At 43.6% G+C, this 11876-nt stretch overlaps 1 protein-coding gene across 5 annotated transcripts in view; it reads right to left on the bottom strand.

The window, feature by feature from the left end:
• Nucleotides 1-550: 550 nt before the first annotated feature.
• Nucleotides 551-11876, bottom strand: part of LOC110532701 (histone-lysine N-methyltransferase 2D) — a 47318-nt gene continuing 35992 nt past the window's right edge. For 3 of the 5 annotated variants that reach the window (XM_036988713.1, XM_036988715.1, XM_036988714.1), the window contains exons 43-49: nucleotides 7163-8504; nucleotides 6815-6951; nucleotides 6427-6557; nucleotides 4137-4443; nucleotides 3834-3907; nucleotides 3651-3759; nucleotides 551-3434 (exon numbers count right to left, since the gene is read on the bottom strand). In XM_036988713.1, the coding sequence (XP_036844608.1) occupies nucleotides 3342-3434; nucleotides 3651-3759; nucleotides 3834-3907; nucleotides 4137-4443; nucleotides 6427-6557; nucleotides 6815-6951; nucleotides 7163-8504 (2193 nt within the window). In that variant the 3' untranslated portion in view covers nucleotides 551-3341. The remainder of the gene's footprint in view (nucleotides 3435-3650; nucleotides 3760-3833; nucleotides 3908-4136; nucleotides 4444-6426; nucleotides 6558-6814; nucleotides 6952-7162; nucleotides 8505-11876) is intronic. The other 2 variants (XM_036988716.1, XM_036988717.1) reach the window with 1 other exon arrangement.

Here is an 11876-nt window from a genome sequence, read left to right as displayed (position 1 = left end):
TAACCCACTGTTCCCTGAGTGCCGACGACGTGGATGTCAATTATGGCAGACACCAGCACCTCTGATTCAGTGGGGTTAAATGTGGTAGACACATTTCAGGTGAACTGACTCAGTAGCCCCCTTTCCCTTGTTCTGCATGCCGTCTCAACACTGGGACCTCCTTTTTGGAGGTAAAGATGCATGCTATTTGTTTTTCATTTTGATATAGGGCGTGTATACCAATAATTGTATGTTGCTGGTACTATAATATTGGAAAGGATTATACCACTGATTTAAGTACTTTGGGGTCAATCCTGGTATTTCATGAGCTTTGAGGAACAAATGGTTGTCAATAGAACCTAATGTCATATTCCAGTCTAACGGGATTTAGTTTTATTAAACATACTGTATACACACCCCTTCAATATTTTAAACCAATGTTTTCCAGAATAGTTTGAGTTTTAATTTGAGTCAATGTCACTTAGATTTAGCCTACTTTAACTTAACCTATTTCAAGTCTCATTCTAATCTCAAGTTAATATTTTTTATAAAACAAATGCAAGATCCAAGATTATATTTAAAATGCATTTTATTTTCCTTTACAAGAAAAAGAAAAAAGCAGAAAGAAATGGGAAAAGCTGTAACCTCTGCCGCCGTCCCAAAAAATTTACAATTCAAAATTATATTCATACAAAACATGCCACAACCTTTTTTATATTCCCTAAAAGCGCTGCAACAAACATTTTTAAAAAGTAGGTTAGGTAAAAAAAAACTTTTTTTAGCAATCTTTAAATCCATAAGATATTCAAATGATTTAGGCTGAAATTCAGTGAGCTGCAAAATGTCTTGGTCTTTCCTTGAAATATAAATATACCAAGAAAAAAATGGCAATCACTGCCTCATAAAACTTTGAGAATTACTCCATTTACTATTGAGTGCAATTCATTCTCAGGTACGGGGTTCACTTTGAATATTTAGTTATGACATACAGGCCGAGTAGCAGTTTTCACAAGATATACCAACACGTTCACTTCTATAGGGAAGATAAAAATAAAACACCATATTTAATATCTCAGTCAAGGAAGAGTTGAAGATTTTCCATTTACTTATAATCCAATGATGACCAAGGTATAGATAGGTTTTGGTAACGACAAGCAGTAGCATAAATAATTAAATGTTATGCACCGTTGTACTCCTTTTACACAGTAAGTGATTTCTCATGTAATAATCATGACAACTTTCCATAATGGATCAACTTTCTCAACATTTATTCCACCGGTGGCTTCTCGTCCAAGTCTTTGGAGAAGCCCAGTCGTGTCCACATACCTATTTTAACAAACTGTCTTTGAAATCTTATAGCACAAAACGCTAATAGAAAAACAGGTCAATGCAAAAACACTGGTTCATTTACATAAAGATATTACATAGTTCCTTATATATATATACACAGCTTAATCTCTCATAAAATGATATCCAGTGGTAGATTTTTTAAATCAACTTTATTTCTCTACAATTTTAGATTTTTATTGATTAAAAAGGGGTTGATAGTTTTTTGCCCCCTATAGTATATAATATACAGTTTGTACACTTTTGCATTTTTCTTACGTGAGGTCAAGGTAGGAGTACAAGTAGAAGGGAGACGTCGTCATGGAGACCTCAGAACCCCCACATACTTTCTTTAAAGATTTACTTTGTTATTAATTTACTTTCATAGAAAAATGCCCTTTTTTTTAACAAGTCTTCCCCTGCCATTTCTTCAAGCCTCCAGTATAGAAGACCGTACTACCACTAAACCAAAATACAGGGACATTTATAAATACACCTAGCTGTGGTGTGGTAAGACAGGCAGGGAAAGACTCACTACAGTAAAGTTTACAACAGTCCACTACATGATAAAGAGAGGAAGAGGCTAGATTCATGGTTGATGGTCATTCAAGAAAAGAAAAGATCAAAATGCAGATGGGATTTTAAGGACTAAAAGGTGAAAAACAAATGGGATAGTAGTCTAGTCTTGCATCATTACCAGCAAGCTTTTTGCTTAATGTGTGACTTAAAGGCATTAAGCAGCAAGCGTACATTACATTTCCTTCACTCATTAGTTGGACTTGATCGTCTTGCCAAAGACTTGTTCAATTAGCGGTGTGATCCTGCTTCACTTTACATACTGAAGCTGTGTAAGCAACAATCATTCACAACAATCTCTCCCTCTCAGTCCTCAGCAACACAAGGGTGACTGTTATTGTGTCAATTCCCACACAAAGGAAAAACAATAAAAGATACATGGAATCCAGGATGATCAGGAGTCATTTAAAGACACCTATTAAGCTTGTGATTGATCTTAATGCGATGGCTTAATTAATAATAGGATTGTTGGCTAATTATTGTAAAATGATCATCAGCATAGAACAGAGAACAAACCTGCTGTTAGTTAAAGTTTCCCTGCTTGTCTGAGAAGGCTATATACTAATAGCCTAATGAAAACAACATCCCCCCCCCCCCCCCTCCACAGTAGCAGTTAACAGTATTTATACAAAGTAAGCAGTCACTTCCCACTAGATTAATGAGGTAGACTGAGGGTCCAACTAACCCACCTTTAAACTCCTTTAGTCAGGACAAGAATAAAACACCTGTCTGTCTGGTGCCTCTGGAGCCACAGGTCAACTTTTATAGTATTTGACAGCTTTCTCTTCTGCCTCTCAAGGACACATAGTTCTTCTCTACACACTCAGAGCCACTGTCTTCAGGATTGTCTAGCTAGCCAATAATATCCACTTTGGGAAGTCAATCTTCAATGACGATGGGAACGTGTATTTTCCTTGGGGGTAGGAAGGGGGGAGTGCAGGAGGAGGAGGATAGGTCTGCCTTTTTAAAAAAATGCATTCGTTATTTATTAGTACTTAAAATGTCTTCTTTCATCAAAGCTCAAGGTAAGGTCTGCCCTATGAGAGTATTGATATCACATAGAATCTGAACATTTGGTAGATGTGGAGAGGATTGTAATTCCATCCATAGTTACTTAAGGGGTAGGTAGAGGAAAGAGTTGCTTTTGGCAGAGAGGACACAGTTCATCCACAAAAAGACTGTCCCATCATTCGACTGGATGTCAATACAGTTGGTTTGTTTTCTTGTATATCCATAATGCTCTTCAAACCTTTGGCTACAGGTGTGAATGCAAACGTCTTAGTCTTATTCTTTTGGAGGTCAGTTTCCCTCCTCGTTCGTCAGCTTATGAACAGCTTACGAACGAACAGCTTATGTACTGGGTAGTAGTAGCAATATTCTAAAGGCTTTGGCGCAGTAGTGTTCTGGCACCGGGGAGAAAGATACATATTTTTTTTCCCTCTCCATTTCTCACAGTTAGTTCAGTTCATCCACTTTCGGCAATTCCAGGCTCCGCAGTGGCAAGGGATTTTGTGCTGATCGTCCTCAAAGTCAAACTGATAGTCGTACGTCAGCTAAGAGAAGAAACAGAGGTCAGTAAACAACACTCTGCTGTAACATGTATTCATAAAATCTGGTTCAGTTGTCCAAACATGCTTTACAGTAACACAACCAAGACCCTCTAAAGAGCCAGTTAAGATTTAAACGACTAAATCAGTGAAGGAAATTGTATATTATGTACACAGTGGTACAAAAACGGTATACTGCGTGACCAGGGCTCTGTGTCTCACCTCTTCTCCCTTGGGGATCCTACGACTGGAGATGATGATGATCTTGTCCTCTTTGTCAAACGTCACCACCTCGGCAACACAGTTGGGCGCACAGGAGTGGTTGACATAGCTGAAGAGGAAAACAGGGTGAGACAGGGACAAACAAGCATAATATGAAAGAAAAAAAATAGACCCAACACTTACCGAGCAGGACCGCCGGTCAGAGTGGCATCGATTACATGCTCGTTATTGGTGCGGAACATGTAGATCCCACGGTTCTAGAAGAAAAGAAGCAGGAAGAGAGGTCATGTAAACATTTCCAATCCACTGATACCTTATGGACAAAGATATTACAACCTTAGTCTTTTAACCTTCTTATTCAGTTTGTGTGTAAAATCAATAAACAATTGATCACAGCTAATGGGGATCCAAATAAACAAAGAAAACAAAGACTATTGTCTGCTACTACTAGTCAACTACCTAGACTACTACTCAAGAACCACCCACCTGTTCCTCATAGATCTTCTCGCGGCGGTTGGCCACCTCGTTGCGGATGATGGTTCCTATATACTCGATGACCATGGTGTGTTTGTCCAGGTCCTTGGCAGCGTATAGCCCCAGGCCCTGGATCTGGGACCGGGCCAGGTAGACGTTGTTCTTCCACTCGGTCTTCAGGCGCCGGTACTGGGAGGACTTGGAGTGGACAAACTGCTTGCTGTAGGGGGTGTTGATCTCGCCGGTGAAGGTGCTCTGGTAGGCCTTGGACATGGACGTACTGTTCAGGGTGTGAGGCCTAAGAGAGAGAGACACAGAACTAGATCAGAGTCAGTCTGCACAGTCATCATGTCAATCATTCAGTTTAGACTTGTTAGTTTACTACTAAGAAACTACTAGTTTCACTGCTCAGTATGACAACATTTGATAAAACACATTATGAGGGGATGTGGTATATGGCCAACATACCACGGCTAAGGGCTGTTCTTAGGCACGACACAACGCGGAGTATATACCACAAACCCCCAAGGTGCCTTATTGTTATTATAAACTGGTTACCAATGTACAGTGCATTCGGAAAGTATTCAGACCCTATAACATTTTCCACATTTTGTTAAGTTACAGCCTCATTCTAAAATGGATTAACATTGTTATCTCCTCTCGTCAAGCTAAAACACAATACCACTAAATGACAAAGCAAACACAGGTTTAGACATTTTTCCAAATGTATTACAGAGGAAAAACTGAAATATGACATTTACATAAGTATTCAGACCCTTTACTCAGTATAATGTTGAAGCACCTTTGGCAGCGATTACAGCCTGGAGTCTTTTTGGATATGACACTAAAAGCTTGGCACATCTGTATTTGGGGAGTTTCTCTCATTCTTCTCTGCAGATCTGACAGGTTGGATGGGGAGCGTCGCTACACAGCTATTTTCAGGTCTCTCCAGAGATGTTCGATTGGGTTCAAGTCCAGGCTCTGGCTGGGCCACTTAAAGGACATTCAGAGACTTGTCCCAAAGCCACTCCTGCGTTGTCTTGGCTGTGTGCTTAGGGTCATTGTCCTGTTGGAAGGTGAACCTTCACCCCAGTCCTGAGCGCTCTGAAGCAGGTTTTCATCAAGGATATCTCTGTACTTGGCTCTGTTCAGCTTTCCATCGATCCTGACTAGTCTCCCAGTCCCTGCCGCTGAAAAACATCCCCACAGCATGATGCTGCCACCACCATGCTTCACCGTAGGGATGGTACCAGGTTTCCTCCAGACGTGACACTTGGTATTCTAGCCAAGAGTTCAATCTTGGTTTCATCAGAGCAAAGGATCTTGTTACACATGGTCTGAGTCCTTTAGGTGCCTTTTGGCAAACTCCAAGCGGGCTGTCATGTGTCTTTTACTGAGGAGTGGCTTCCGTCTGGCCACTCTACCATAAAGGCCTGATTGAGTGCTCCACAGAGGAGCTCTGGAGCTCTGTCAGAGTGACCATTGCATTTTTGGTCACCTACCTGATCTAGGAAGGGTCTATGTGGTTCCAAACTTCTTCCATTTAAGAATGATGGAGCCCACTGTATTCTTGGGTACCTTCAATACTGCAGAAATGTTTTGGTACACTTCCCCGGATCTTTTCCTCGACACAATCCTGTCAGAGCGCTACAGACAATTCCTTCAACGTCATGGCTTGGTTTTGCTCCGACATGCACTGTCAACTGTGGGACCTTATATAGACAGGTGTTTGCCTTTCCAAATCATGTCCAATCAATTTAATTTACCGCAGGTGGACTCCAATCAAGCAGTAGAAACATCAAGGATGATCAATGGAAACAGGATGTCCCTGAGCTCAATTTCGAGTCTCATAGCAAAGGATCTGAATACTTATGTAAATAAGGTATTTTTATTTTTTATAAATTTGCAAAAAAAAACATTTTGCTTTGTCATTATGGGGTATTGTGTGTGTGAACTGATGATACTTTTTGTAAATGTTGATCCATTTTAGAATAAGGCTGTAACGTAACAAAATGAGTGAAAGGGGAAGAGGTCTAAATACTTTCTGAATGCACTGTACATTTTTACAGTTAAAATACATGTTTTGTCCTACTCGCAGTATACGGTCTGATATACCACGGCTTTCGGCCAATCAGCATTCAGGTCTCGAACCACCCAGTTTATAATATAACTATTACTATAGATCTATTTGGAATAGTATATTGCAGTCTTACATCTTGCAGTGCAAGAGGATCTTGATCCTACCTGCAGTTTCTCTCTACAGTACAATAACAATCTGTGGAGGACTATACTGCATTCTTACCTCTTGCAGTGTGTGAGGATCTTGGGTTCGGAACGGGCGCAGCCAGTGGGGTTGATCATAAGGGGCAGCTCCATCAGAGGGTGGCGACCATAACGGAACACATAGTTCTGGCAGTTCTCCACTCCAGGCAACTGATAATGTAACACACAGGATGTTAGTGAAGTTAACGATGAAATAACATTGTCCATCTCTCAGATGAAACCTTATTTCCTCTACAGTGCACTACTGTTAACCAAAGTCCTGGTGACTCTGGTCGAAAGGACTCAAGTAGGGCACTGTATGGCTTAATAGGGTGACATTGGAGACACAGACATTGATATTATGGAAACAAATGAGAGCAGATGGGAAAAACAAAATGGCGATGCCGCTTTCCCTTAGGACTTCTTACCGACTCAGTGATGCGCAGCACGGCGTGGACAGTGAGGCCGTACATCTCCTCTGCCTTCACGTGATCAGTGAACAGTTTCAGCATGGCAGACTCTTCTCTCAGCTTAGCTACAGACTGAACCACTCTGTCCCAGATCCCTAGAGGAAACACAGGACATGGTTACAGATTAGTAAATAGCAGAGGTGGAGTCAATTTCATTTCAATTACAGAAATGGCTGGGATTGCAATGAAATTCTGAATTAAAGGCAATTTAGACATATTAACCTGAACTGTGGTCAGTTCTGTGACTACACATTTCAACACAGAGCGGCAGCCAGAGTAGGGTGTGGCGACAGACTAAGAATGTACCTTCTGGGCTGGTGTCGCGGTAGTGCAGGTCCTCCTGTCCATGCTCCAGCACCCGTACCTCGAACATCGGCCTTCCCTCCGTCTCGCTGATACGGCAACGATACCGGCACCGGCGGTTAGGCACCCGCGTGCTCCAGTAGATCCTGGTAGCCTCGAAGCCCACGGGGAAGATGGCGGTCGGGGAGTGGAAGGCTTGCATCTGAGACGGCAGCAGCTGGCCCACGGCGTGGAAGATGAGGCCCCCTACGCGGAACAGGTGGATGCGGTCGCCGCGTTGTAAGATACTGGCGATCTGCTTGACCTCGTCTCTCTCGATGTAAACGCGCCGGAATACGGCGAAGCCCGTCAGCTCCTCCTCGCTGGGTCCTTTCAGTTTGTGTTGGGTGCACAGCATGGTCTTGTCCCTGAAGAACATGCAGCGGGCCCGGATGCCGCAGGTGAAGTGGTAGACGTTGGGGCAGCGCAGGCGGTTGCAGCTGTTGGTAGCACCAGTCTTCTGGCAGCAGGCACAGCGGGTGCGGAGACCGCGCCTCAATGCCATTTCTACGTTCATCAACGCGCCTCCCTGCGTCTCGTACACCTCCGTGCTCCACAGGGCGCAGTTGAGATGAACCCACAGGTCCACATCGATGTTGAGGAGCCTGGCGGGGCCGTCTGTGGCGCCATCGCCCTCCTCGTGGCAGAAGCAGCACTTGCGTTTGTCCCGGGGCAGCTTGTCAGGCCTCAGGGTGATGCGGAGACGCTCCATGAGCTCTGAGACCCCGCGGCTGCTCTCCTTCTTGGAACCTCCTTTACGGATGGTGATGACGATCTGGAGACGCTTCCAGCGAAGGCCCTTCCACTTCTTCACCTTGGGCCGGACCACCATCTCCTCAGGGTCGGGGGAGAGGGGCCTGCTGCGGTGCTTGACCTTGGGGGAGGTCACCTCCAGGCTGGGGGTTGGGGAGGTGGGGATGTCCTGGGGGGCTGGCTGGTCAGCAGGCTTGGCATCATAGTCTGCCTCAGCATTAGCATCAGGAGGAGGAAGGATGGCTTCAGCGTCAGGCTCCATTTTGATCTGAACAGTGGTGGTGCCAGGCTCTGTTTTGACCTGAATGGTGGTCTGAGCAGGACTGGAGGGAGCTTGAGAGGGAGATGCTGGCTGTGTGGTGGAGGGGGAGGCTGGCTGGGTTGGAGGCTCAGTCTCAGGCTCACTAGTAAGAGCAGGGGCAGGAGGTGGAGGAGAAGGAGAGGAGGGCGGGGAGTCTTCAACAGGGATGACGGGAAGGTGGTGTACATCCAGGTCAGACACGTTAGTTGTATAACAGTGCTGAACCGGTTTGTCCTCTTGCTCCGGCAACTCCTGAGAGAGAAATGAAAGTGTTTTTAGGGATCATCTCCCGGTCACTGACAAAAAGAAAGCCCTGTGCAAAGGTCTCCAGCTAACCAGACTAATAGTAATTGATTGGATTTACAGTTACTTTTTTCCTATGTTGTTGCCTTGCAACCTGGATTTTGGGGAATTTTGTATCATTTGATTAACACAACATGCCTACCACTTTGAAGATGCAAAATATTTTTTTTATTGTGAAAACAAAAAGACAAAAACCAGAAAACTTGAGCGTACATAACTATTCACCCCCCCAAAGTCAATACTTTGTAGAGTCACCTTTTGCAGCAAGTCTCTTGGGCTGTGTCTCTAAGCTTGGCACATCTTTCCACTGCGATTTTTGCCCATTCTTCAAGGCAAAACTTCTCCAGTTGGATGGGTTCCGCTGATGTACAGCAATATTTAAGTCATAGCACAGATTCTCAATTGGATTGAGGTCTGCGCTTTGACTAGCCAATTCCAAGACATGGAACTCGAGTATTGCTTTAGCAGTATGCTTAGGGTCATTGTCCTGCTGGAAGGTGAACCTCCGTCCCAGTCTCAAATCTCTGGAAGACTGAAACAGGTTTCCCTCAAGAACTTCCCTGTATTTAGCACCATCAAACATTCCTTAAATTCTGACCAGTTTACCAGTCCCTGCCGATGAAAAACATCCCCACAGCATGATGCTGCCATCAGGTTGATTCAAAACTCGGATAGAAAAGTCGAGGTGATGAGATGTTGGGTTTGAGCCAGACATAGCGTTTTCCTTAATGGCCAAAAAGCTCAATTTTAGTCTCATCTGACCAGAGTACCTTATTCCATATGTTTGGGGAGCCTCCCATAAACCTTTTGGCGAACACCAAATGTGTTTGCTTACTTTTTCTTTAACAATGGCTTTTTTCTGGCCACTCTTCCGTAAAGCCCAGCTCTGTGGAGTGAACGGCTTAAAGTGGTCCTATGGACAGATACTCCAATCTCTGCTGTGGAGGTTATCAAGGTTATCTTTGGTCTCTTTGTTGCCCCTCTGATTAATGCCCTCCTTGCCTGGTCCGTGAGTTTTGGTGGGCAGCCCACTCTTGGCAGGTTTGTTTTGGTGCCATATTCTTTCCATGTTTTAAATAATGGATTCTTAATAACCCAACCCTGATCTGTACCTCTTCACAACTTTGCCCTTGACCTGTTTGGAAAGCTACTTGGTCTTCATGGTGCCGCTTGCTTGGTGGTGCCCCTTGCTTAGTAGTGTTGCAGACTCTGGGGCCTTTCAGAACAGGTGTATATATACACTGAGATCATATGACACTTAGATGAAGTTCACCTGTGTGTAATCTAACTAATTATGTGACTTCTGAAGGTAACTGGTTGCACCAGATCTTATTTAGGCGCTTCATAGCAAAGTGGTGAATACATATGTACACACCACTTTTCCTTTTATTTTTTAAACAAGTACTTTTTTTAAAAAATTCCACTTCACCAATTTGGACTATTTTGTGTATGTCCATTACATAAAAATCATAAAATTACAGGCTGTAATGCAACAAAATAGGAAAAAACACCAAGGGAGGTGAATACTTTTAAAAGGCACTGTATATAGCTATTTCCAGATGCTCAAAGGATTTTACATAATAAGGGATAAAGGGTCATTTTTGGAATGTTAAGTATAGACAAGCACAGATTTATATGAGCATACTATTAACATATTTGAGCTAAAATATAATGATAAATTGGGTATTTCAAGCCCTGAATGCTGATTGGCTGACAGCCGTGGTATATCAGACCATATACCACAGGTATGACAAAACATTTTTACTGTTCTAATTATGTTGGTAACCAGTTTATAATAGCATTAAGGCACTCCGCGTTGCGTCGTGCATAAGAACAGCCCTTAGCCGTGGTATATTGGCCATATACCCCACCCCCTCTGGCCTTGTTGTTTAAATATAGCTACATCATAAATATACAAGGTTATATCATAGGGAGACTGTACAGGGATGTGATCAGGATAAGGATGTTGGCGTAGCGATAGGTCTGCAGACTCAGTTGTCCTGAGTCTGCACAACACTGCCAGGACCTAGAATCAATGGAGACAAGTTTTTTAATTCTATATCTCTTGACACATTCATGAAAATAGTCATGGCCTCTAAATCTTGAAGTTGCATACTGGACCCAAATCCAAATAAACTACTGAAAGAGCTGCTTCCTGTGATTGGCCCTCCTACGCTGAACATGGCAAACGGCTACCAATCCACCGGATGTAGCCGTGGCAATAATACATCTCTTGAAAAAGCCAAATCTTGACCCAGAAATTGTAAAAACACTCAATTCGGCCTTAAACGAATCTCCCATTCCTCTAAAAAAAAAAATGAAAACGCTGTTGCGCGTAACTCACTGCCTTCCTGAAGACAAATAATGTTTTTGAAACGCTTCAACAGTCTGGTTTTAGATCCCATCATAGCACTGAGACTGCATTCGTGAAGGTGGTAAATTACCTTTTAATGGCGTCAGACCAAGGCTCTGCATCTGTCCTCGTGCACCTAGACCTTAGAGCTGCTTTTGACACCATCGATCACCAGTCTTTTGGAGAGATTGGAAACCCTAATTGGTCTACACGGACAAGTTCTTGCCTGGTTTAGATCTTATCTGTCGGAAAGATATCAGTTTGTCTCTCTGGATGGTTTGTCCTCTGACAAATCAATTGTAAATGTCGGTGTTCATCAAGGTTCCGTTTTAGGACCTCTATTGTTTTCACTATATATTTTACCTCTTGGTGTTGTCATTCGGAAACATAATGTTAACTTTCACTGCTATGTGGACGATACACAGCTGTACATTTCGATGAAACACGGTGAAGCCCCAAAATTGCCTACCGTGGAAGTTTGTGTTTCAGACATAAAGAAGTGGATGGCGGTAAAAGTTTTACTTTTAAACTCAGACTATTTAAACTGACTCTACTACGAGGGCTGAGTCACTGGCTTACTAGTGCTCTTCCATGCCATCCCTAGGAGGGTTGAGTCACTGACGTGATCTTCCTGTCCGGGTTGGTGCCCCCTTGGGCTCATGCGGTGGTGATCTTCGTGGGCTTTACTCAACCTGGTCTCAGGGTAGTAGGTTGGTGGTCTGTTGATATCCCTCTAGTGGTGTGGGGGCTGTGCAACTGCCTGGTTGGCCCTGTTCGGGGGTATCAGATGGGGCCACAGTGTCTCCCGACCCCTCCGGTCTCAGCCTCCAGTATTTATGCTGCAATAGTTCATGTGTCAGGGGGCAAGGGTCAGTCTGTTATATCTGGTGTAATTCTCCCGTCTTATCTGGTGTCCTGTGTGAATTTAAGTATGCTCCCTCTAATTCTCTCGCTCTCCCTCTCCTCCC

The sequence above is a fragment of the Oncorhynchus mykiss genome, chromosome 9 (assembly GCF_013265735.2).
Source record: "Oncorhynchus mykiss isolate Arlee chromosome 9, USDA_OmykA_1.1, whole genome shotgun sequence".
Taxonomy (NCBI): domain Eukaryota; kingdom Metazoa; phylum Chordata; class Actinopteri; order Salmoniformes; family Salmonidae; genus Oncorhynchus; species Oncorhynchus mykiss.
Note: the sequence above shows the minus strand (reverse complement) of the source record. Positions and strands in the feature narration are given on the sequence as shown.